A 27395-nucleotide genomic window follows, 5' to 3' on the forward strand; every position below is an offset into this window, starting at 1 on the left:
TGTGGATAAATGTGAAGTTATCCACTTCGGAAGGAAAAACAGAAAGGCAGAGTATTATTTAAATGGTGATAAATTGGGGAATGTTGATGTACAAAGGGACCTGGGTGTCCTTGTACACCAGTCACTGAAAGCAAACATACAGGTGCAGCAAGCAGTTAGGAAGGCAAATGGTATGTTGGCCTTCATTGCAAGAGGATTTGAGTATAGGAGCAAGGATGTCTTACTGCAGTTATACAGGGCCTTGGTGAGACCACACCTGGAGTATTGTGTGCAGTTTTGGTCTCCTTACCTAAGAAAGGATATACTTGCCATAGAGGGAGTGCAACAAAGGTTCACCAGACTGATCCCTGGGATGGCAGGACTGTCGTATGAGGAGAGATTAGGTCGACTCGGCCTGTATTCACTCGAGTTTAGAAGAATGAGAGGGGATCTCATTGAAGCACATAAAATCCTGACAGGGCTAGACAGACTGGATGAAGGGAGGATGTTTCCCCTGCCTGGGGGTCCAGAACGAGGGGTCACAGTCTCAGGATACAGGGTAGGACATTTAGGACTGAGATGAGGAGAAATTTCTTCACTCAGAGGGTGGTGAACCTGAAGAATTCTGTACCACAGAAGGCTGTGGAGGCCAGGTCACAGAATATATTTAAGAAGGAGCTAGATAGATTTCTAGACACAAAAGGCATCAAGGGGTATGGGGAGAGAGTGGGAATATGGTATTGAGATAGAGGATCAGCCATGGTCATATTGAATGGCTCGAAAGGCCGAAGGGCCGAATGGCCTACTCCTGCTCCTATTTTCTATGTTTCCAGTGAAGCTCAACATAAGCTTGAGGAACAGCACCTCATCGTTCGTTTAGGCACTTTACAACCTTCCGGACTCAACATTGATTTCAATAACTTCAGATTATGACCACTGCTTCCATTTTTAATTTTAATTTTTATTTATTGGACTGCAGCTGCTGGTAATGGTTCTGCTGTTGCCATTTACAGATCCTCTAGACCGATCTTTTCTTTCTTTACTTGTCCCATTACCACCCTCCTTGCCTTGCACCATCATCCCTTTTGTCATTTAATCACTCGTACCCTCTACCCTATCACAGACCTTTCCTTTTGTTCTTTCCTTCCCTCCTCTCCCTCTCCCCTTTCCCTGGCTCTGTACTTGCTTAAAACCTTTAACTCTTTAACATCTTCCAGTTCTGAGATTTTTGACCTGAAACTTTAACTCTGTTTCTTTCCCCACAGATGCTGCCTCACTTGCTGAGCTTTTCCAGTATTTTCTATTTTTATTTAAGGAGATATTAGGACAGGCTTGGTCATAGAGGTAGGTTTTAGGGAGCGTCTTTAAGGAGGAGAGTGAGGTAGAGAGGGGGGAGAGGTTTAGGTCAGGAATTCCAGATCTTAGGACTCAGGCAGCTGAAGGCACAGCCGCCAAGGGTGGAGCAAGTAAAATCGGGGATATGCAAATATTAAAAACATATAGGCTGGGAATATTACTGGTTCTCCCGATAGGAGGCTGTGACTTCGGCAGAAACCCCGATACGCTGAGTAAAAAGGGGTTTCCGCTGATCTTCCAGAACAGTTAGAACCTCAAATCGGGAGGAACCCCAAGGAGATTTCCCGTGATGGGAGAACAAATTGGACACGCTCAAAAATATTTAAAAATGTCATCATTTCAAGTGTTGACAGTACTGGTGTGGGCTCCATGGTGTTTCATTCCCTTTAGCAGTGAAACAACTCAGGAATGATACTTGGGAGGAGCGCACGGCCTTGTTGAAACAAGGTCCTTCAGACATTTCCCCTTAGACGAGTGCTTCGAGGCATCTGTATGGGTGTACACCCAATTGCATCAAGGTGCGTCATAACCTCAGCCAGTCTCATTGACTCATGCAAAGTGGTGGTGTCAAACACTGAAACTTCAGCCGGTTACAAGCTCAAAAGAGATTGAGTTGTGATTTTTCCCCCCACAGTGATCACATAAGTGTTGATTGTTGCAATGCAAATAAAGGGACGGGTAAATTGAAAATCTGCCGTAGTACAATATGAAATTCTTTAAACAAATTTTACAACGATAGAACATCTTGACCAAGATTAGAGGGTCACTGCCACTAAATGTTTCCAATAACACCATGGGTGGCACAATGATATCATCCTATCACACAATCACATCGGCCACTAAAACGTCAATATGAATATTAATTAGAAGGATGGACAGTCACGCACCCCCACAAAGGTGTAGTGCGTAAGTGAACTGCATGATGTGGGACTGAGCCATAAAGGCCATGTTCTCTCACCATGGTCTGTGCTGAGTTAGCTGATCTCAGCCACATGACAGTTGGCGCACTACGACTGGCATCATTGTCCTCGGCTAGGGAGAGGAATAATCAACCAGAGTTGCTGCTCCTGATTGGTACCCAGTGACCACTGCAGGAAAGCATGTGTGTTCATGGATATTGGGTGGGGGTAAGGTAAGGCTCAGCTGTGATGTCCCCTTTGGTTCATTATCCTGCCAACACCCACTGAGCCAGGCCGTTTAGGAGCAAAATCAGGAAGCACTTTTTCACACAAAGGGTAGTGGAAAACTAGAATTATTTCCCTCAAAAGGCTGTGGATGTTGGGACAATTGGAGCTTTCAAGACTGAGATCGATAGATTTTTGTTAGGTAAGGGTATCAAAGGATATGGAGCAAAGGCGAGTAAATGGGATTGAGGTACAGATCAGCCATGATCTAATTGAATGGATTGAGGGACTGAATGGCCTATTCCAATACCTAATGTTCCTAAAATTGGTCACATGGATAAGGTACTGGAAGGCTGTTGGAACCCATGAAACTTACCCCAGCAAGTGTCGCTGCCTTCAGGAGAACAGGGGAGAAAAAATTAGGGGCAGTAATCATAAAAGTACCTGGTGAACATTTTCAATGCAGGTCACAGTGCCCCTGTTAAAGAAAAAACTTGCATTTATATAATGCCTTTCACTCTCCTACTCTTCTTCAAAATAGTGCCAGGGGATCTTTTACATCCACCTGAGAGGACAAATGGGGTCTTGGTTAAACGTCTCATCCAAAAGACAGCATCTCCAACAATGCAGCACTCCCTCAATACCGCACTGAAGTGTCACCCTAGATTATGTGTTCAAATCTCTGGAGTGGGCTTGAACCCAAGGCTTTCTGAAGCAGAAGCTTTTCCATGGTGAACTTGCCAAACAGCCAATGGAACCGTGTTCAAACGTAATTTCTGGAATAGGGTTTCGCCAAGACTGAACCTGCCTGGAAACTTCACATTGTGATGATACCTCCTTAAAGAATGTAAGCTGCCGATACGATCTTTTCACGGGCTCTTGTATGGTAACGAGTTCCTAGCTGCTCATAAACTGGTGAATGAACAAGGTTGTTGTTACTAAACTACAGGGAACAGTTTATATTTAAAATTTAAACAGGTAAGAACTGATTTCATCAATCTGTTGCTCCAGTGTGTGTTGTGGCTGATTGATGCATTCATTCTCATTGTTCTAAACTCCAATTGAAGGAGACTTTTGAACATTGTTCCATTGGATTTAATTGGCTATTTTTCAGATTTATAAAATCCTCTCAGATGAGAGCAAAGATGGCTTAGATAACGTGGTAATAATCTTGCGTCCCTTTTTTTATCCTTCAGTTTTCTTCCCTCCTTTCTTGAAGGCACTGACTCTTACTAGAGGAGGGGGTTCCACTGGCACCTGCCACTCAACAGCATTTCACCATAATGCCTGTCCTTCAAGTGAGAGTCCCAGACAATGAGTTTCTGATCGTTGGAAGCTTAAATATTTGTCAAGTAAATTTCTTTTTATCAGTGGTGCAACAAAACTGTTCAGTCTATTTGAAACCTTTAAAGACTCATCATTAACTTTTCAAAGACACCATTCCCTCTGGTTCAGGAGGGCAAGGCTCCTATCCCCAAGGTTAAGCTGCTTCTGAGTGAGCCACAAGGGGAGGGGCTTGGAGGAACCGGCCCACCACTGTCTCTCTATCCAAAACCTTCAATTTTATTATTGGCTGTCAGATTAGAACCAGTTAATTTATTTCCCTATAAGACTCATCCCTGTTGATTGGTTCCACAAGGCACTGATGCAAAGGCTGAAAGCTGCCAATCGTAGTTAATAAATCATTAGCACCTTTTGAGAAATCCAGTATCAGACAGTGATGGGATAGTGGCAGGGCAGGGCAGAGGGTGAGATAGTGGTGGGGCAGGGCAGAGGGTGGGATAGTGGCAGGGCAGGGCAGAGGGTGAGATAGTGGCAGGGCAGGGCAGAGGGTGAGATAGTGGCAGGGCAGGGCAGAGGGTGAGATAGTGGCGGGGCAGGGCAGAGGGTGAGATAGTGGTGAGGCAGGGCAGAGGGTGGGATAGTGGCAGGGCAGGGCAGAGGGTGAGATAGTGGCGGGGCAGGGCAGAGGGTGGGATAGTGGTGGGGCAGGGCAGAGGGTGGGATAGTGGCAGGGCAGGGCAGAGGGTGAGATAGTGGTGGGGCAGGGCAGAGGGTGGGATAGTGGCAGGGCAGGGCAGAGGGTGGGATAGTGGCGGGGCAGGGCAGGGCAGAGGGTGGGATAGTGGCAGGGCAGGGCAGAGGGTGAGATAGTGGTGGGGCAGGGCAGAGGGTGGGATAGTGGCAGGGCAGGGCAGAGGGTGAGATAGTGGCAGGGCAGGGCAGAGGGTGGGATAGTGGCAGGGCAGGGCAGAGGGTGGGATAGTGGCAGGGCAGGGCAGAGTGTGGGATAGTGGCAGGGCAGGGCAGAGGGTGAGATAGTGGCAGGGCAGGGCAGAGGGTGAGATAGTGGCAGGGCGGGGCAGAGGGTGAGATAGTGGCAGGGCAGGGCAGAGGGTGGGATAGTGGCAGGGCAGGGCAGAGGGTGAGATAGTGGCAGGGCAGGGCAGAGGGTGGGATAGTGGCAGGGCAGGGCAGAGGGTGGGATAGTGGCAGGGCAGGGCAGAGGGTGGGATAGTGGCAGGGCAGGGCAGAGGGCTGGATAGTGCTGGGGCAGGGAAGAGGGTGGGATAGTGCTGGGGCAAGGCAGAGGGTGGGATAGTGGCAGGGCAGAGGGTGGGATAGTGGCAGGGCAGAGGGTGGGATAGTGGCAGGGCAGAGGGTGGGATAGTGCTGGCACAGGACAGAGGGTGGGATAGTGCTGGGGCAGGACAGAGGGTGGGATAGTGGCAGGGCAGAGGGTGGGATAGTGGCAGGGCAGAGGGTGGGATAGTGCTGGCACAGGGCAGAGGGTGCGATAGTGGTGGGGCAGGACGGAGGGTGGGATAATGCTGGGGCAGGACAGAGGGTGGATAGTGGTGGGGCAGAGAAGAGGGTGGGATAGTGCTGGGGCAGGACAGAGGGCTGGATAGTGCTGAGGGTGGGATAGTTTGGGGCAGGGTTGAGGGTGGGAGAGTTTGGGGCAGGGTTGAGGGTGGGAGAGTTTGGGGCAGGGTTGAGGGTGGGAGAGTTTGGGGCAGGGTTGAGGGTGGGTTAGTTTGGGGCAGGGTTGAGGGTGGGAGAGTTTGGGGCAGGGTTGAGGGTGGGAGAGTTTGGGGCAGGGTTAAGAGTGGGATTGTTTGGGGCAGGGTTGAGAGTGGGAGAGTTTGGGGCAGGGTTAAGGGAGGGATAGTTTGGGGCAGGGTTAAGGGTGGGATAGTAGCAGTGTAGGAATAGTATATTTTTTTATATTTGTTCACGGGATGTGGGCATCGCTGGCAAGGCCAGCATTTATTGCCCACCCCTAATTGCCCTTGAGAAGGTGGTGGTGAGCCGCCTTCTTGAACCACTGCAGTCCGTGTGGTGAAGGTTCTCCCACAGTGCTGTTAGGAAGGGAGTTCCAGGATTTTGACCGAGCGACGATGAAGGAACGGCGATATATTTCCAAGTCGGGATGGTGTGTGACTTGGAGGGGAACGTGCAGGTGGTGTTGTTCCCATGTGCCTGCTGCCCTTGTCCTTCTAGGTGGTAGAGGTCGCGGGTTTGGGAGGTGCTGTCGAAGAAGCCTTGGCGAGTTGCTGCCGTGCATCCTGTGGATGGTACACATTGCAGCCACAGTGCACCGGTGGTGAAGGGAGTGAATGTATAGGGTGGTGGATGGGGTGCCAATCAAGCGGGCTGCTTTGTCCTGGATAGTGTCGAGCTTCTTGAGTGTTGTTGGAGCTGCGCTCATCCAGGCAAGTGGAGAGAATTCCATCACACTCCTGACTTGTGCCTTGTAGATGGTGGAAAGGCTTTGGGGAGTCAGGAGGTGAGTCACTCGCCGCAGAATACCCAGCCCCTGACCTGCTCTTGTAGCCACAGTATGTGCATGTCTGGTCCAGTTAAGTTTCTGGTCAATGGTGACCCCCAGGATGTTGATGGTGGGGGATTCGGTGATGGTAATGCCGTTGAATGTCAAGGGGAGGTGGATATTGTAGGATAGGGGGTGTCATGGTTTGAAGCAGGGCTGAGGGTGGGATAGTAATGGGGCAGGGCTGAGGGTGGGATAGTAATGGGGCAGGGCTGAGGGTGGGATAGTAATGGGGCAGGGCTGAGGGTGGGATAGTAATGGGGCAGGGCTGAGGGTGGGATAGTAATGGGGCAGGGCTGAGGGTGGGGTAGTAATGGGGCAGGGCTGAGGGTGGGATAGTAATGGGGCAGGGCTGAGGGTGGGATAGTAATGGGACAGGGCTAAAGTTGTGATATTTTGGGGCAGGGCAGAGGATGGAATATGGTGGGTCAAAACTGAAGGTGGGATCAGGACCTGAGTTGAGATAGTTTTGCTGCTGACAAAAATTCATCAAGAACTTTAATATCCTCAATAATTCATACCTCCAAATCATGACTCACGAAATACATGAAAATATAACTTTTATTTAAAAAGCACAGATTTTTGTGGTCTAATTTGTTCATATACATTTCTGAACAGCCAACACAGAAACCAGATTGTCTGGATCCAAACTTTGTCTAAGAATATCTCACCCTTAGCCCAAATTATCACAACCTCAGTCCCAAACCATCCCACCCTTAGCCCTGCCCATCACTTTCAAATAGAGTCACAACTAAAGATAAAAAGGGTTGATTTTCTTTTGTGCAAATTTAGCACATCAGAAATTTTACTGTATCTTTGAATCATAAAGAAGGCAAGATAAATAATAAATTATATTACAGCAGAGGAGAGATGATAGCAAAAGGTATCAGTTAAACAATTCATTAACAAAACGAGCAGCCTAGTTTACAAGCTGCTGGCCCCAATTATTTGCTCATTTAGTTTCTCTTTCTTTTTGTAATGAAAGGAATCTTTCTTTAGTGGAAAATGTTAGCATTTCTTATTTAGTGCTGCCTTCCTTCTCTCACTTCTTTCTTTGCTACACTCTCGTATATTTCTATTTCTTTATTTGTTTGACTTTTTCTTTCTATTCCTTTTATCCCTTTGTTTTCTTTATTTTCCCGTGCTTTTCTTTGACTTGTTTTTCAGTCACACTTTCATTTTCTGATTAAGAAATGTCGGAAAGATATAACTTGCATCTATAAAGCGTCTTATCACATTCTCAGGCTGTCAATGGAACACTTCGCAGCCAATATACACAGTTAGTCACTTTTATTATGTAGGCAAAAGCAGCAGCCACTTTGTGCACAGACCAGATAATCTGCTTTTGGTGGTGTTGGGCATGGTACCAGAAGAACTTCCTGCTCTTTACATGCACCACAGCTGGCAAGTAGAGCCTTGGTTTAGTGGATCATTGAACAGATGGCACCTCTAACAATGCTGCATTCCCTCAGTATTACATTAAAGTGTCAGCCAAGATTATATGCTCAAGTCTTGGAGTGAGGCTTGAAACCACAATCATTTGACACAGAGATGACAATGCTATCAACTGAGCCAAGCTGACAGTTAAAAGAGAGTAAAGCATGATGTAAGGACATCATAACAGAGATAACTGGGAGGGACAAGAGACTCCATGGTGGAGAGAAATGAGAGAGGTGTCAGGACACCATATCAGAGAGTCTGGGAAGAGCTGTCATGACATTAGAGCGGAGAGAAATGGGAAGTCACACAACGACATCATAGAAGAAAAATGGGGAGACAATCGAGGACATCATAGGAAAAAAATGGGGAAACAAGTGAGGCCATTGTAGGAGAAACATAGGGAGACATGTGAGGACATCATAGGAGAAAACTGGGAATTTGTGTGAGGCCATCATAGGAGAAACATGAGATATGTGAGGACATCATAGGAGAAGAATCTGAAGATATGTGAGGCCATCATAGGAGAAACATGGGAAGATGTGCAGACATCATAGGAGAAGAATGGGAAGATATGTGAGGACATCAGAGGAGAGAAATGGGAATCCATTCAAGGACATCATAGGATAAACATGTGAAGACATGAGCAGACATAGGAGAAACATGGGAAGGCATGTGAGGACATCATAGGAGAAACATGGGAAGACGTATGAGGACATCATAGGAGAAACATGGGAAGACATATGAGGACATAGGAGAAGACATGAGAACATCATAGGAGAAACATGGGAAGACATACAAGGACATTGTAGATATAAGGACATCATAGGAGAAACATGGGAAGACATATGAGGACATAGGAGAAGACATGAGAACATCATAGGAGAAACATGGGAAGACATACAAGGACATCGTAGATATAAGGACATCATAGGAGAAACATGGGATGACATGTGAGGACATCATAGGAGATACATGGGAAGACATGTGGACATCATAGCAGAAACATTGGATGACATGAGAAGACATAGGAGAAACATGGGAAGACACACGAGGACATCATAGGAGAAACACGGGAATAAACACAAGGACATCATAGCAGGGAGAATGGAGATAAACATTACACTGAAAAGTGGGAGAGATAGTGAAGAGCAATGCCACAGGTTCAGAGGCAGGGCCGAGTATTGTTTTATTTGAGTCTGTTGGGAATGGTGCAAATACTTCTGGTGCCCCAGTCTCACCAAAGGCAAAAGGGTTCATCTCATGGGCCTAAATATGTCCTTTAAAAGTTTTTAAAAAATTAATCTTACTGGCCAGGCAACTTCTGTTGTGATTACAAAACCAAAACCATTGCTCCTAAATCTAAATGATATGTTTAACGGGCGAATCATGTACATTTTGACATGGATTGAACATAAATAAAACTGCTCCATTAGCGAGTAGATTTGGGAACATTGATCTTGTTAACGTGTTTCAGGGACGCAATGTGGGCTGACGTGATACTCGGTCCTTTCATGGAAACTCGCGGTCTTCTCAATCCAAGAGAGCAATTTAGAAAATGAAGGCAGTCAATATTTGACAAACGCTTGCACGCCCACCATTGCCAAGTCCTGTGATTTTTAAAAATTTCCATTAAAACGTGTCGCAACTTGTTTAGTGACAGCATTGGAAACGTTTGTCAAAGAAACGACAACCAGTAATAGTAAAAATTCAGCATGCAGAACAACTTATGTCACTCTTAATGGGAATGATAGACGGCTGCATTCGACAACGCAGCAAAATGCATCTTGATGTGCAAATATGCAACAAAAAGGGGATTCCTTCAGTCATAGCAGTTTTGGCCTGCGCGGTAATTATATAAAATTAAATCTGTCGGCATCACTAAAAAATTACCTTGTTGTCCAAATCAATGTTTATTTTGGCGACACCAGTTACAAGTGTGATGTTAGGCTGTTCAGTGTCCTGTACAATATGTCTTTTGCACACACACAAAAAAATCCCAGGCGCCCACTCAGTCTGTCAGATGGTTTACTAAACATGTTAGTGTAAACAGAAACACACGTCTTTCAGCTGGTAACAAATCAGGCAGAACGTCTCCTGTTTATGTATTTAATTAAATGTTATACCGATTGGGTTTAACTTCTGCAAATAAAAAAAACTACTCGAAGTCCCAAGGAGGATTCTCACATTTTCATTTTATTTTCCATCCTATCATAAGGGGTGTGAGTTTTGAAGAATGAGTGCCATAACATTGAATGAAGTTAACAATCGTTCTGGCGGGGCTGTCACAACATGTACTGGGGTTTGCATGTTATTTCCAGGTATATCCTCTCCCCATTATATTGCGCCAAAAGCTGAACCGCCCACTCAGCGGGCGTGTTTAACCCTTGAAATGTACCCTATCAGATAATGTACCCTATCAGATAATGTACCCTATCAGATAATGTACCCTATCAGATAATGTACCCTATCAGTTCCGTTTGAATTCCGGGGTTTCAATGTAAAGTAACCGCTGTGAGAATATATACCAATCGCTGTGTACAGGGACAGATCCCTGTATACTCACACGCGGTAGGTGTGAAGTACGAAGAGTTTAACACTAAGCGGAGACACCAAAATACAAAAACCACCAATAACTCTGACTACAGCTTCCGATGAAATGGTTTCCTATTACAGTATTTACCCGATTATTGTATCTTAAAATTAAACTGACAATCTGTGTAAAATGAAATTCAAGAAAAATGTAGACGGCGTGAAGCAGGTTTCCGTGGTCATATTCGTCAATTTATTTGGATTAAATAAAAGTGGCATCACCGTCGCCAATGACATGTAATAAAACATTTAAATGCAGATTGAAATAAGTTAATGATATACAGCAGCAACCTGCATTTATATAGTGCTTTTTACATGAAAAAGTGTCCCAAAGCGCTTCATAGACAAAATCAAGGCAGAGCTGAGGAAGTAGATATTAGGAGGGGTGACCAAAGGCTAGGTAGGTTTTAAGTGGGGGGAGGGGGCGGGTTTCAGAGTGTAGGGTCCAGACGGCTGAAGACACAGTCGGCAATGGTGGGGTGTAAGGAGCCAGTAAGATTGGAAAAGATTGCACAGATGCGGAGGAGGGCATGAAGGAATTTTAACATGAGGATGAGAATTTTAAATTTGAGACACTGGGGGACCGTGAACCAATGTAGGTCAGACAACACAGGGGTGGTGGGGGAGTGGCACTTAGAATCTTAGAATGATACAGCACAGAAGGAGGCCATTCGGCCCATCGTGCTTGTGCCTGCTCTTCGAAAGAGCTATTCAATTAGTCCCATCCTCCTGCCCTTTCCCCACAGCCCTGCAAATATTTCTCCTGCTTGGTGCGGGATAGGATACGAGCACCAGAGTTTGAGATGAGCCGGTGTACCGATACATCTATACATTGTTATAATAGATGGTTTGCATTCCAGTCTGTCGGCTCCCCGGCAATCGATATATCCTGTAATCCAGAGGTGCCGCATGTTACCTGGCTCTGTGTAAATGTCAGCTTACATCATGTACCGGCGGGGGGCCGAGCGAGCGAGCGCTGCCGCCTTCCTCTGACGAGCAGCACTTTTGGTCTCGGTGGGCTGTGTGTTTGTGCAGAGTGTGCGCCTTGGAGCTGCTTGTAACCTGCTCCGACGCTAGTGGTCAGTATCATTGACGTCAATAGGGAGACGCAGATGTGGGGCTCGGATTTCCGCAAAGCAGCAAGAGCGAGAGAGAGAGAGAGAGTGTGGGAGAGCTCTGCAGAGAGAGCTCTCAATCCATGGGATTGCTGTAGTTGAGCAGTTTAAGCAAATCACAGTCATGGCTGGAAGGAGCACGGGCTGAAGCTCCCTGCGTTGCAACTACCTGGAGCTGCCCTGACTGAATGTAACAGTAGAGATACACAAGAAGCTGCTAGGGGGGGGGGAAAGAGACTGGAGAGCCGCAAGTACAGAGCACTGCAGTGCAGGTAAGTTGGGTTTTCACTTTAATATGCACTGATAGTCCCATTCTGCTGCTATTTTAACATCGGCAGCTTCTCGTTTAAAGTTGCAGTATCTTCCAGGGGCGGGCCTGTTTGTTGCCTTTCTTGCTCCCCATCGAATTATTAGATAGTATTTACTCTCCGGTTTGAATTTCTGGAATGCAATCAGTATTAAATGCTTTAAAAGTTATTTATTTTTTATATAATGGGGGAAGCGTCGTCACTGAGTTTAATGACGGAGCAGGCATAAAGTAACGAGCTGCTTGGATTTAAATCCGTGACATTGACCTGGAAATGACAAGTACATCATCGCAAGATAAGGGACAGCTACTTCAGCCTTTAAACCATCACTGGGGGGTGGGATTTGTTATACGTGTCGAGGGGCAACCCCCGAGCTGCAAAAACCCAAGCTGTCTTTACATTTGCTGCGTTCCCTTCAGATCCCTGGAAGGTGAGCCTCTCGTCCTCTGCCCACTGAACACACCTCCACGAATGATCAGAGACATTTCTGCTGCGTGCGCTTGTGGTGTGCGAGCAGAATAAAAAAAATGGCAGGGCTAAGACACTGCTACGACGGCAAGATCGCCGGGCTTTACGATCTGGATAAGACTTTAGGAAAGGGGCACTACGCGGTGGTAAAATTGGCCCGACACGTCTTCACCGGGGAGAAAGTTGCCGTCAAAGTCATCGACAAGACCAAGCTGGACAAGTCCGCCACTGGGCATCTGTTGCAGGAGGTGAGGTGCATGAAGTTGGTCCAGCACCCGAATGTGGTGAGGCTGTATGAGGTGATCGACACCCAGACCAAACTCTACCTGATTCTGGAACTTGGAGACGGAGGGGACATGTTCGACTATATCATGAACCACGAGAAGGGCCTCTCGGAGGACCAAGCCAAGATCTACTTCGCCCAGATCGTGCACGCCATCTCCTACTGTCACAAGTTGCATGTGGTGCACCGGGACCTGAAGCCGGAGAACGTGGTGTTCTTCAAAGAGCAAGGAGTAGTCAAGCTGACTGACTTTGGGTTTAGTAACCGATTCCAACCCGGGATGATGCTGACCACCAGCTGCGGCTCGCTGGCTTATTCGGCGCCTGAGATCTTACTGGGAGATGAATATGATGCACCTGCAGTGGGTGAGTAAACACACCTGGCATGGTTGGGGTTTTGTTGATGAGCCCATTTCAAACTCATCTTCTGCATATCCTAGAAAATCGCATTTTTTATGGAAATATTTTAAAATCAATTTAGAAAATTGTTCAGACACAGCAGCGTTTGCCTGAAACACAACACGCTTGGTTAGACACTAGTGTACAAACTTAATAGCTGGTGGATAGCAATATACAAACTGTGTGCCTCTCAATCAATTACCTATAGTAACAGTTTAAGCAACCACCTGCTTTAATCTAACTACACAAAAGATGAAGCAGAAAGAACTGAATCGAGAACCCAGATTGGCCCAGTGGGTTATCCATTAGCAACATTCCGTTTGTGGCGGGGAAATGACACACACTAGAAATATGAATAGGACGCCTTATATGAATCAGGTTTAACCAATTAAGAGATTGTATCCTTTGTTAGTGTATTTGGAGATTGAAAGAAGATTCCCAACTGCTTGGAATTCAGTCTGTGTGGGCTGATTGACATTGGGGTGAACATAAAGGAGTTTAGTGTCTCCTGACCTACATTTGATATCACCCCTCTCAACCGAACTTACAAGCTCCAGTCATCACATTTAAAGGGACACCAGCTTATTGAAATGGTGCTTAGCAAAGCTTCGTTGCTTCATTGTAAGTTGTGTCACTTTTACATGATTTTGACGTGAAAGTATCACAACAATATTCTGTTTCCCCCCCCCCCTCAAAAAAAATACAAAACACTTTTCACGAAGCCAGTGCCGTCCCCCGCCCCCCGCCCCCCTTAAATAGGACAGGTGAATAATTTGACATACCTTTGCACCCTGTCGTCAATGAGCTCATTGAAGAACGAACCAGACAAAATGTGTAACCCAACCGTGTTTGTGCAATAATAGCACACCAGGAACAAATGGAGAGAATCCTGGATGTTTAGACCTTCCTCTTCACCCTTCCACCTTCCCTTACCCCTAACATGTAAGCACAGTTAATGATGGCCTTCAAGATTTCTGCTGGAGGCTATTGATAGACCTATATTGAGATTTCTCATAGAATCATGCAGCATGGAAGGAGGCCATTTGGCCCATCGTTCCTGTGCCGGCTCTTTGAAAGAGCTATCCAATTATCCTCACTCCCCTGTTTTTTCCCCATTTAGTGGGCAATTGATCATTAGGATTCCCATTAAAATACTGTAAATGGACTGGACCAGCCACAGTAACACATAGACTGGTGAAGTAAGATAAATGATAGGATACTATTTCCTTACGCATTCTAATTTATTCACGGTAATGGATAAGGGTAGACTACTGTGCTGTACTCGAGGGGATAATCTTCTGACATGGATTTTTGCCACTTGGATTCTGAAGGTGCTATTTAATTATATATTTATTTAATATCAATAGCAGAATTAATGATAAATGGCAAGAGTGAAACTTCTTGTATAAAGTACTAGGTCAAAAACAAATGATATGAAGTGTCTCTCTGCAGCTGGAGGTTACAATTTTCTTTATCACTGAACAGCACTATCAGCGTTTTGTGCTTTCAAGAAGTGCAGGAGTCATCGGAGCAAAACTACCTCTTTATTACTTTATTCATGCAGAAAGGCCATAGGATTCATAGCGTGGAAAATTCAAAGTATCACATTGATGCATTCGGGGTACTTTGGAGGTACCTCTCTGAGATTGTGACTAAGGCACATTGGGGCAAAATAGAGGAGGAAGCTTTACTCTGCACCTGACCATCCTATACCTGTTCCTGGGAATACTGAATGCTGATTCTCAGAACCAGAAATAGGAAAGTGTTCCCTCTCACGGCTTGAACATCCCATAATTTGAGCTGAAAATTTAGCCTCAAAAAACAAAAAAAAGAACAAAGTTGATGAATTTCACATCTGTCGGTCTGTACTCTTGATGTCCTGCTTGAGAAGGGACCATGGCCCCTATGGCCCCATGATTCTATGGGCCAGGCTCCATCTGTTTAAGTGCCTACGGCCAGCTGAGTCATTCCTCAGAAAGTTTTCAATTTTCAATCAGAAAATTCTGTAAGGTCAGTGCCAGATTATTGTAAACAATTCAGAAATCTTAAGACATGGGTGTACATGCTAATACACAAGGTTATATTTCTGATAAACAATGTGTGTGACCTTCTTAACTGAGGGTCATTAAATGGAAGCAGGATGCCAGGCAGGAAGATTTTGTTCCCACCTACAGATTCGGGATAAGCACCGCAAGAGTTATCAGGACGAGTGTCATTCCATTTTGATATTATTGTGCACCAGTTGGCTTGAATTCTGCATTCACCAGCATTAATAACATTGTAAAAAATATACACTTATTGGAAATTGCTGTTTACATACAGAAATTATACAGTTCTTAATTGTCTATTGGTTTTTACACGATGGGTCATTACCTTTTAAATGAATAACTGTGACTTGTCATTAAAGTTCATTCACTTCTGCATGCAATCAGAAGAGATTATATTGAAATATCAGTGACTGTTACCATCAACCTGAATGCAGCTGGTTCAGCCATAGTGGAGGCGTAGGGGCTACACTTGTTCTTTGGGCCACTAAGTTAAGGAGAGAAAACTGGGTGAAGGTTACCATTCTTGACTGCTGCCCGGTGACCCCTACTGGAGGCGTACGTACATGGACGTCAAGTGTTGGGGCATGATTGAGCTCAGCTGTGATGCCCCCGCTGTGGCCAAATAGCTTGCCAGGGCTCACTGCTGAGCCTCACACGTGAATAATAGCCACTTTGATGAGGTCCGGAGAGTGCTCGTGGAACCATACTCCATTAAGGAGTCAACTCCTTTGGGGGAGGGAGAGAAAATTGGCGAGGAAAGACAGTCTTAATTATTATTAACTTTTGTTGGACCCACACAGACCAAGGAGACCTCAAATCGAATGTCTGTTTGGTACTGAGTTAGCTCTTCTCAGACAGGGTGATAGTCGAGGCTCTACATTACAACAGTGACTACACTTCAAAAAGTGCTTCATTGGCTGTAAGGCGTTTTGTGATGTCCTGAGATTGTGAAAGGTGCTATGTAAATGCGAGATTTTCTTTCTCTACAACTGGCCCCCATGCTCCAGGCTAGTGAGGGGTTCAGTCATCCTCATTGTTTTCTTCTAAAGTCCTGCTGAAAAGTGGACATGTGTGGATGCTGGACGAGGACAGTGTTGAGCTTGGGTGTAACACAGGCCCATAATAGAATAGTCTGCCAACAGTGTCCCACTATCTCATTGAGACAACAGCAAGCAAATGTTCCCTTATCGAACAACTGGAGACTTTGTAGCTTGTTGAATTTCACCATGTTTCCTGCTGTAACTGCACAGCATATACATTTGGTATATGTTTTCCTCTCCTTTTTAGTTTTGAATTCAAGTCTATGCATATACAAGCATAAACTTGAGCTGATCCAAAATTCTGCTGCCCGTATCCTGACTCTCATCATGTCCCATTCACCCATTATCCCCGTGCTTGCTGATCTACATTGGCTCCCAGTCCACCAACATCTTAAATTTAAAATTCTCAACCTTGTGTTCAGATCCCTCCATGGCCTTGCCTCTCCCTATCTCTGTAACCTCCTCTAGCCATAAAACCCTCAGAGAACTCTGCGTTCCTCCAAATCAGGCCTTTTATGCATCCACCAGTCCTTTTGTCCCACCATTGGCGGTCGTGCCTTCAGTTGTCCAGGCTCTGGAATTCCCTCCATAAACCTCTGCCTCTTCATCTCTCTCTCCTCCTTTAAGATGCTCCTTAAAACCTACCTCTTTGGCCAAAAGTTTGGTCACCTGTCCTAATGTATTCTCCTTTGGTTCGGTGTCAATTTTTTTGTCTGTTTCCATTCCTGTAAAGCGCCTTAGGACGTTTTAAAGGTACTATATAAATGCAAGAAGTTGTTGTTTTTTTAAGATGATTGAATACAGAGCAGCATTGTTTTACAGGCTTATGCAAGGAACCAGCTCTGCTAGAATTCAGTAGAGCCATTTCACAGCATAACTTCTTTCTCAAACATGGGACAGTTATTGAGGAAGCTGGACTGGAGCCAGATTGTGGCGAGGCCTGACTGTCCACTTTCTCCTTGGTGCATAGATATGATACAGTGCAATTACTTTCTCAAACTACTTCAATATGACCTCCAATCATCTATGCTGGCACTGGAATGCTATCCATCTCAGTTCACCTCCGCTAAGACAATTTATCAATGATCAAATGCAGTTTTGAATTCCATACGACAAAAACAGCTAAAAATCAATTTTGAGCTTTTTTTTCCCAATAGCATTTCCTTTTTCCTAGACATCTAGCTTGGAAATGATCTGGAACTATTACAGGGGTTGCAGGTGCACAGTCAGGGCCATTGTGTTTCGTAGTGCTGCCCTGAGAATAAAATGTACCTGTGTCCCTTCTATTTGAAAACTGTTACCATCCCCTCTTCACATGGATTGTCATCTTCAAAGTGTTGACATTTTCCATCTTTCATATTTTTGTTTTGGTTTGATATGTCTCTATGTAATTTGTGTGTGTGGTACTGTAGTTTTTCTGTTTTATTTTGTTACCGATATAGATGAGTTGGAAACATGAAGGTCAGCGTTGATTCTCAGCTTTGATAAACCATTGTTGAGACCATCATTGATGTGTGTTTGAAAAGAGACCTTCAAGCGCACAGCACGCTGAGAAGCACCAGCACAAAAGTTCAGCTCTGATTTCTCTCATGTGCTGTGCTCCTGATCTCAGCCAGCCCACTGTGGAGAGGCCAGGTGCTCCTCTGCTTCTCCCTTCCTCCTTCCCCAACTATTAAGGGGGAAAGTCTGAGTGAGAGATATTCCCAAGCTGTGGTTACACAACCTCCCACAGATGACACCTAGTGCAGTGTGACTTAACGGATAGGGACAAAAACGTAAAAAGATCCAGTGCTATCCTGAATTCTTCCCCTACAGTTAACTTTCTTATGCCAAGACAACAGTTTAAACAGACAGCTTTACTGTCATAGTCAATGAGGCAGGTAGAGCTGCTCTCAGTATAAAGTGGTGCCCAGCTGGGCTTCAGAGTGAGTGGCATTTCCAAAAAAGAATGAAACCAGGAAATAAATGATGATTGTGGTCTATGTGGCTAACGCACATACAAAAGCCATAATGGGGCTGCATGTCACTCATACCACTCATGCTATGTGATTTAATAATTGCATAAGTGGTTGTGTGATCCAGTTAGTTAAATGTGATCGTTGAACAGCAGTAACCACATTCCTGTGTGTCTCACCCTTGGGTGGATTGGCTGCCAGTGTTGTAAACTTCTTCACCCAGAGAGTGTTTAGAACATGTAGCTTACTACCACATGAAGTCATTGAGGCAAATCGCATAGATACCATCAAGGGGAAGCTAGATAAGTACACGAGGGAGAAAGGAATAGAAGGGTATGCTGATAGGGATAGATGAAGTAGGGTTGAAGGGGGCACGTGTGGAGAAAAAACACCAGCATAGACCAGTTGGGCCAAATGGCCTGTTTCTGTGCTGTAAATTCTATGTAAACCCCGCAGCAGAAAATGTACACCCCTTTCACCTGCTTAGTTTGTAAATATTTAATGTGCTGCGTTGGTTTTAAGGGCAGTGCTGCCATATTGGAGGAACCTCAACTTAAGCTTTGTGGTTTAACTGCAGCAGTATATGTTTTGAGAAGGCGGTGAGAAGGAGCATCAGCGAGCAAGTTATTGCTGAGTAAGTGTCACTTTATAGCACTGTTGACGACTCCTTCTGTCACTTTATGGTACTGAGCCTTACAGGAAGGACCAAAGTACCTGATCTGCGCTGAATTTAGTCAGGCTGGTTTAAATCATGGTGGCAAAGGGGTGGTATAATTGAACCCCAATATTCCTGGGCTAGGGAAGGGGGAAATAAGCCTGCCCTGGATCACTATCCAGTGACTCCGATTGGAAAGTGCCAACGACTCTGACAGTCAAACAGTTAGTGTTCAGGCTCATCTATTGAGGCAGTGCAAGGCTGCTGGCGACTGTACTCCAGGGAGAATCAGCATGAGAGGAGGGAAGAACGTGGGGGAGCAGGGAAAGGACATTCAGTTCCAATTCCTAATTCAGACTAGGAATGGATTGTGAGTCTGTTGCTATCTTTTTACTTTTACTGTTTTGAGGAGTTTAAAGGGTGAGGCTTTTTCTGGAGTATTTAACTATCTCAATGTCTTTTCCCTTCAGATTAGTGTTGTGAAAATTGCAATCAGGCTGACTACAATGGCTGATGCTCTGTATTACCAGGTGTTTTCTCCCCCATCTTTCATCACAATTTCACCATATCTCATTGCACTAAATTTTCATATCACTCTTTTCTAGTTGGTATGAGTCCACAGTTTGAAACAAATTGACACTAAGTTGGGAATGTGATTCCCAGTTCATGAGAGTGGCTGGTGTGGGAAACGGAAAATGTCTCACCAGTGCTGCAACGTTATTGTGAGCCATATTGTGGGTCAGAGGTAAGGCAGCAGTTTTCTTCAACCAGCTGTGTTATTCCGGACCCAGGAAATTGTGATCTGATATTTGATGCTCAAAGTTGAAAGTGTGCTATGGTATCCTTATCTTATTGAGCACAAAAGTAATTCCAAAAAAGTCAAAAATATGAAACTGGGTGTTTGTAAAATGTGAAAGAAGATGGTGCATTGCACAGGATCGAACAATAGGGTCCATCATTCTAGGAAGATATTATGGCATATGATCTGTAAATCACATTTTGGAATCAATGTTCCACTGTGTTGAATGACCCTTATTGCTCTTTTGTGCTGATGGATACTGATGGTTGTTCAGTGTACAGCCTTCAAGAGCTGAATGGTGTCACATTACTTTGATGGTAATGGTGGGATAGGGTAGAAAGAACCTGTTAAATATTTATCTACAGCTCAATATGGCAGTTGAGGCATCTCTATGTTTTGCCGAGCAACATAGACTGTGGCTTGGGGTTTTGGCAGTTGTGGGCATTCCGCTCTATTGACTTGCAGATGTGCGGAGGCTGTTATTTCTTCGCTTGGGTGCTGGTTGGGTTTGGTTGACCCTGCTGCAATGCTTATGCAGAAAATGCTAAAAATACTCACAGATGTCATTTTTAACTAGCAGCGGAACTAAGACACTATCCATCTGGCTTATTCTCTTATCTATGTTTAACCACGCTTTATTTTTAACGATTTCCCCTTTGGTACATGATACATTTCCACAGTTTTTGTATCTGAGGAAATGTTTTTTAGTACATTTAAAGCTACAGTGCCCCATAGAATGTAAAATGATCCCCTGATGTTGGTGCACAAGGGTGGGGAGAATGGTTTGTGTTTAGGTTAAGATGCACCAATGAAACCACGATTGTCAAATGAATGGTGGGTAGGTTAATATTCATTGTTGCCTGATCAAATTATGTGCAATAATTCATCATTATACTTGTCAGGAATGATCACCTGCTCCAACGGAGTCGCTAATGATTTGTGACATTACAGATCTCGATCTTCTGAGGGATCCAAAGATAAACCCTTTGGTCTGGTGTGACTGGTTTCTTTTCTGGCTTATTGCTCTTTCAAACACTCCCAGTCCACATTGTGTTCCTTAGATGTTTTAAATTTGTAACATTTTTCAGATTTAAGGAACAACAAGATTGCTATCAAGGTTTCAGCATGCACTGTCAAAGCCCTAGAGCAGTTGTTTCTATTCAGAAATGTCTAAACAGGAAGCTGCCAAACTTTGAAAAAAAGTATATCATAGCTAATAAATATTTTGATTCCTCTCTTTCTAGGCCTCCTAGGGCCAACTTCTTTTATAGAGGACGGTTGGACAGTTTAGGCAGCAGGCTTCCACATAGCTGCTCGTTCTTCCCAGTTGATTAATCTCCAAGGGGAGACTAGTAGTCCTTCACCGCCACCACCAGCAAGATTCTCTTAAACCGAGCTCCTTTGAGTAACTGGGGTGAGAAAGTTGCTCAGTCAACATAGGAATTGCTAGACGAAAAAAGACCAAGGTCCATCTAGTTCGCCTTCTGCCATCCTGAAAGTCATATCATACAACGATAATGGATTTGTGGACTAATTATAGCAATCAATCTCTATCAATTAGTTTACAACCAACCCAGACATGACGCCAGGAAAACCCCAGTGCTAGAGAGCTTTGGGAACCATAGGTCCAAAGTCACGGTTTTCCTCCCAAGCCTGCTACACTTACCACACATCATGTCGCAAATTATGCATGTACCATATCCCAAAATGGTGTTTTCTGAAAGAAATCTAATTCGCATTTGAATGAAGGAATGTCAAGGAAACTAGGTTCAAATTTGAGCCTGGTATTGGAGCTATTCAGTGGTCCCAACACTTTATTGGTAGAATTACCAGACCAGGCCAAAGGGCAATGAACCAATATTAGGTGTAGAGTGGAGAACGGATGGTTCTGTAAGAAGATGGAGGGGAATTGGAAGCCAAGACCCTCTGGGCTATGATAACATGCTATCAGCCATGCTATTAACCGAAGCAGAGGTTTAGCATCAAGTTATAGATATAGTTAGTGGCAAATGGAGGAAGCAAGAAAAGGAGGGAAATCAACAGGGTAAATATTAAAATATCATTTGATGCTGTCTGTTTCTTTGGCATTTCACGTCTTGTGCACCACACACAACTGTCCACCTTTAGCAGCCCTGTGAAATCTGTAAATGTTCAACTCAAAACACTGGATCCTAACTATCACCTCACAGCAGGGAGGAGTTTGTGTTTAGTATCAATAGAGTGGGAGTGCAACTAAACGTGGGCAAGGAGTTTCCAGTGTGTTAGGCGGATGATGTGCTGGACATTTCATAACATTGATTGTTGTCTGCAAGGGCTTGGCAAATGTGTCTTTGCAAGCAAATAATTAAAAACATATATATATATGTATTTATTAAGTACTGTCTGTGTTGAGCAATAACCTTGTAATGTCTGGGCCATATCTCTCTTGCTCATGAGTTCTAAATAAGTCCAGGCAAGTCGCAGCAGTGAGGGGTGATCTGTAGCAGACGGGCTGTTCTTCCTATGCTAGCATCCTCTTTATTCACTGGTTCTTGATTTGTGAAGGGCGGGTGCAGAGATACATCATCGCACCGAACTTCTGGGCATGGATAGGTCAGAATGTGTGCCCAGCAGGACTTGACGAGGCCCAGTGTTTTGTGCACAGTGTGCAAACATGGCTGCTTTGAGCAACACGACAAGTCTGCTTCATATCCATCCCTGATGGGCTTGTTTATTTTTGTTACCTGCTGCAGGTTTTGGTGTGCCCTGCTGAGGCTGTGGATACTCTCAAAATAGGCAAAGGGCAAAGCAGCATCTGTAAAGAGGCTGAGGCTTATCTACAATAATCCCTGCCCCCCCCCCCCCAACATTTGGAAGCCGTCCAGCAGCAGAATGACTGTAGTCACACAGGCTTTTGTTTAGCATTCCAAAATAAGATTGAAGAGAAGGGAACTGATGTGAAATTTATTGAGCACAAGGTTTCATTGTGGGTCAGTTTTATACATTAGACCATATTTATCCAAACTCTGGTGGCCTGAAAAACCTTCTATAGTTTCTCCAACCGCTGTATTTGATTTCTCGACCTCTCATTAACTTTCCATCATCCTTCAGTCATGAGTCCTGTATGTTTGGGTAATATTTATGCACAGGTCCAGCCCTTGACTTGAACATCATAGACAGGGATTCATTAAAATTGACATTTTCTGTGGTTAGTAAATGGTGGTTAATGTCAGTCAATGGACTCCACCTGTTTGCTTGTTTGCATTGACTCCTTACCCTGTAGCTATATTTGTGGTTTTAACGAAGAAAGCGAGATGGAGGCAGAGAGTTAATGAGTACTCTCAATGGCACAACTTTAACCGAGTATCAGCTGAGAGTACATAAGACCATCATTTTGCCTTCTCATATCGCTGCTCTTTGGGACCATGTTCAGTTGGAGTCCAGGAGAACTGACTTGGATTAAATCTCACAGGGTTCACATCTGATTCAGCTGTGAGGGAGTTGGATTGTGGGACATGCTTAGTCATTCTACTGGCATCAGTGTTCCTTCGATTTCCTCCTCATCCCACCCGGGATCCTCTGCTATTGGCTGAGTTTTTCACTCAGGACAGGGGCTATAATTAGGAGCTGCGATTAGTCTCACTCTCTGGGTTTGGGGTCCCATGTTCTACTGCTAGGGTCATTGAACCACACTGCGACACTCTCCCAGTCCCACTTTATCCTGCTGAAATGAGAACTGTTGGAAGCTGAGAAGCGATAAAGTCATGTAACCATCCCTTCGTAAAAGAGATTTTTTTTCTTTCTTGTGAAAAGAAAGAAGCAGAATATTGACACAATCTATTTGTACCATAGTGCGAAGCTTCTGCTCAGTCATCTGAGGTTGACCGAGGTAAGTGGCGGGTTTCTTTACTTGGAGTTTTCTTCAATTAGTGATAAAAACCCCTTGTGGGAACTGTCTGGTCCTAATACTCCTGATTTTTACTTTCTTGTTCCCCACTGCCACTTGTTTCGGATGATGTAGGGCGTTTGAGGTTTGGAGAATGAAATTCACCTGGGCAGCTGTTCAAAAGTGGCCATTTTGTTATGCAGTCCTCTGTAAAATGTGTGTCTGTTTGACAAACTTGCATTAGTTGCTTCGATCCAGCCAGACATCCCAACTGTTGGTGTAACTCAGATCAGTCACTCTACTGGCGTCAGTTGTCCCACAACCTTAAACCAAGCTGGAACTCTGACCTCCTTTTGCCTCTGTGCACATACACACAACTCCAAGGCACCATTGGGAGGTGTATCTGATTATAGGCACTTGCTGCTAAACAGGTTACGAACAACATGGCAGGTGGTCAAATGACCGTACTACTTAGTGCTGTATCTTGTCACCCGCAGCCTGAAAATCCCTCAAATTAGTCTCCAATGGCTGTCGCCTGGACAGCTGAAGGCTGGGATGTCTGGCAAGCTGTCTTAAGCTTGTTGTGTTTCATATGAGTTCAGTTGGATATGAGATAGCATGCAGCTGTCTTTAGTTGCTGCTGTGGATTGAGCCTTGGCAATCCGTGCCCTCCTTTCTGTGCACCAGCTCTGCTAATATGTTTCACACATGCCAGTTGGTGTTTTGAGTTTATATTAAAAATAATTTTTTTTCAGAGTTTTCCCATAAGAACAAACTTTGCACCGTCATGACACGAACAGAATAAATAGTCATTTTTTTTCTCTTGGTGAGTTGAGTCAGAGCATAGGCTGAAGGGAATTGTCTTCGAAAGGCTCACAAAATATTATTAGTGAGCCCAATCACAATAGGATCATTGTGTAACACCGTATGGTCATACTGACCTCTATTTATGATTTTAGAACTTGGTGATGATGTGGGAGTTCTGGGCGCTGACATGGCATTGTCCGCTGGGAGGAAAGTAAGATCAAGTGAGAGCTCACTGCCCCCCACTCCCCATTCTCTTCCCTCCTGTCCTGAAGGCCGTGTTTCATGGTGGGATATATTTCCAGGGGCAGTGTTGTCCTCCAGTACCTCACCCCAGTTGCTCTCCTTCATACATGAGCTTAGTGTCATACTTGGCTCAGTGGTAGCACTCTGTCCTCTGAGTCTCTTGAAGGTCGTGGGTTCAAGTCCCACTCCAGCAACCTGAGCACGTAATTAGGTGGGAATTGTTGGTTATTGATCAGCAGTAGAAACCCTTACTTTCTTGTTCCCCACACCCCCCCCCCCAGACCAGGGGTTCTAAGGCCAATCATATTGCTCCCATGGTTGCCGTGCTGCGATCAGATTGAACCTTCTTACTCCTCCTGGTGGCTAGGTTGCTATGGGCACTCTCCAATACTTCAACCAAATGAGATGTCGGGGGAGTCTATGATTCTATTTTAATTCAGCAAGAGACTTGTTCCTATGTCATCCCATCTCACTAATCTCGAATGGAGGTAAATGGAACCATACATTTTAATGCAAGGAGCCTATAGTGATTGTGCGTGGGCTCACAAATATGACTCCTGTGACTCTTCCCAAAATCACTTGTATATTCTCTATAACAAAGCTGTAGTGTCCAATACAGTTCCGTCTATTTATAATATATGTCACTGCCAGCTTCTCCTTGTATAATGAACAATCTGCTAGTGACATAGGCCCTTATTGTACCTCCCATCCTTACAACAGCTGGCCCTGACATGCTGCTCTGTGGTAGTTTAACCAGACAAAGAGTTTGGCCACGTTCCCCTAATTGTGACAGAGGGGTCTTTGTAACCTTATCGGCCACAATTCTTTCACACGGGTCAGCCTTGGCGTCCTGCTGATAGTTCGGTAAATGCTTCTTTGTCAAATCAAGGTCACAAGAATCGATCGGTGTTGAACTCTGTTTTTCCTCATGTGAATCAACAAAGTGTAACTTAGTGTATACAGGAGTGATAGCTCTCTGTGAAACAGTGTGTTATTTCTCAGTTAGCTGATCTCTTGCTGTCAGCAGGACCATTTATGGCGGTGACAAAATGTTGTAAAATGTCCCCTTCATGCTGTGTGACACAGAGCTGCACGAAAAGCTTGGGCTGTAATGGAAGACTGTGATAAGAAAGAAATAACTTCATTACCTCAGGATGTCCCAAAGCACTTTACAGCCAATGAAGTACTTTATGAAGTGTAGTCAGTGTAATAATATAGGAAACGCGGTAGCCGATTTGCACACAGCAAACTCCCACAAACAGCAATGAAGTAAATGACCGGATAATCTGTGTTTAGTGATATTGGTTGAGGGATAAATGTTGGCCAGGACACCGGGGACAACTCTCCTACTCTTCGAATAGTGCCATGGGATCTTCTACTGAGAGGGCAGATGGGGCATGGGTTTAACATCTTATCTGAAAGACGGCACCTCCAACAGTGTTGCACTCCCTCAGTACTGCTCTGAAGTGTCAGCCTAGATTATCTGCTCAAGCCTCTGGAGTGGGACTTGATACCACATCCTTTTGACTCCGAGGCGAGAGTGCTACCACTGAGTTAAGGCTGACACTGGTGAATCTAAAATAGAGCTGTGTAATAGTGGCAAACGGGATATACACACACATATATACAAATGATCATGAGTGCTTCCAGGGCTGTCGCAGGCTTTGGGGCTTGGATGACTGCAAACCCCTTGACTGTATTACTGTCTTGTAATGCAGCGTCTGTTTAATAATTGAGAACTGCAGATGATGGGCCAAGGCCCATATTGCAGAACACCATCAAGCTTGGTTTATCTTCCAAGTAACCAGCCTACCCAAACTATCTTGAAGTTGACTTTTCATTTTTTTAAAAATGTTTCTTGCAAGCAACCATTAGATAATACAAATTATATCCTTTTACCCACAGGATAAGGATATTGTTTTAATCTAGTATGCATTTAAATTGACTCTAAAATTAGTGGTTTTATAGTGCATTATCTGTGAGCTCATCTGTGTTGAATTTGTTCCATCTCTGTGTATTATTTATATCTTTGGCAACAGAAAGCCTGTTTTGATAATACTGCTAATGACTGTGTGTGTTACACAGCCCTGTAATACTGATGAACATTATAGGGTGCAGCTTCTAAATACTAGTGGATTTAAGCCTGTGTATGGAATCTGTGAGTGATCGGGATGGAGTTTGATGCTTTTGCAAGCATGAACCTCGGGCAAAAGTGACCTTTGGGTGAGGCCTGAATGAACAGGAGACTGGGATCATCTTACTGTACCAGCCTAATGCTAATCCAACTGCTTGGCAACCCAAGCTATCTCCATTATACTCCTTTTGTTGAAATGTGTGGGAGTTTCTGTGTTAATCTGAGTTGCTGCAGTCAGAGCAAAAATGATTCAGCAGCATTCGCACTTGACCGATAAAGTGTGTGTCGGCTCCATGTTTGCATGTGTGAACCTGTCGGCAATCCGCCCAGCAGGCATGAGAATCAGCCACCGTTGGGAGAGTGAGCACGGCAGTGTGAAAGGTGCGTTGTCATCTCCTTGCAACCAGGCCTCCGCCTTTAGATGGAATCGGTTATAAAATGTTGTTGTATTGCAGCCAAATCCCAATCAATGCATAAGTAATTTGTCAAATCAATTGTTAAAAATAAGCTTAGTTTCCATCAGGATTGGATGTGGCTTAGGGTGATCACCTGCCCGATTTTTCTTTATAGATAGAGCAGACAGTCCAGCTGTTGAGTGAGCTGGCCAAGAATTCCTAAAATGTAAACCTGGCACCGAAAGATTCTTTCTTAAAACAGAAGTCCGTTTTTTGACTGCATTATTAATATTTTTATCAGAGCAAAATGAACATCAGAACTGTGATTATGCCCAACTCTCCTGGTGCTGTCTGGATTTGGATGTTGCAAAAGATGCTAACCCTATTGCAGCTCCCAGCACCTAGAATTCTCGCTGAATGCAGAGAATGTCGAGCCAGGGCTAAGTGCCAAAATTTTGTGCTTCCAAGCCCCAACCTTGGAAATATTGAGGAGGCAAGGGTCGCCATTAAAAGAAAGAAAAACTTGCATTTTTATAGTGCCATTCACAACCTCAGGATGGCT

General features: G+C 44.6%; 1 protein-coding gene across 1 annotated transcript in view; it reads left to right on the forward strand.

Moving 5' to 3' along the window:
• The first annotated feature begins 11463 nt into the window (after window positions 1–11463).
• Window positions 11464–27395, forward strand: part of snrkb (SNF related kinase b) — a 108826-nt gene continuing 92894 nt past the window's right edge. The window contains exons 1-2 of the mRNA XM_067997758.1: window positions 11464–11707; window positions 12163–12859. Of these exons, the coding sequence (XP_067853859.1) occupies window positions 12271–12859 (589 nt within the window). The 5' untranslated portion in view covers window positions 11464–11707; window positions 12163–12270. The remainder of the gene's footprint in view (window positions 11708–12162; window positions 12860–27395) is intronic.

This window comes from Heptranchias perlo, chromosome 16 (assembly GCF_035084215.1).
Source record: "Heptranchias perlo isolate sHepPer1 chromosome 16, sHepPer1.hap1, whole genome shotgun sequence".
Taxonomy (NCBI): Eukaryota; Metazoa; Chordata; class Chondrichthyes; order Hexanchiformes; family Hexanchidae; genus Heptranchias; species Heptranchias perlo.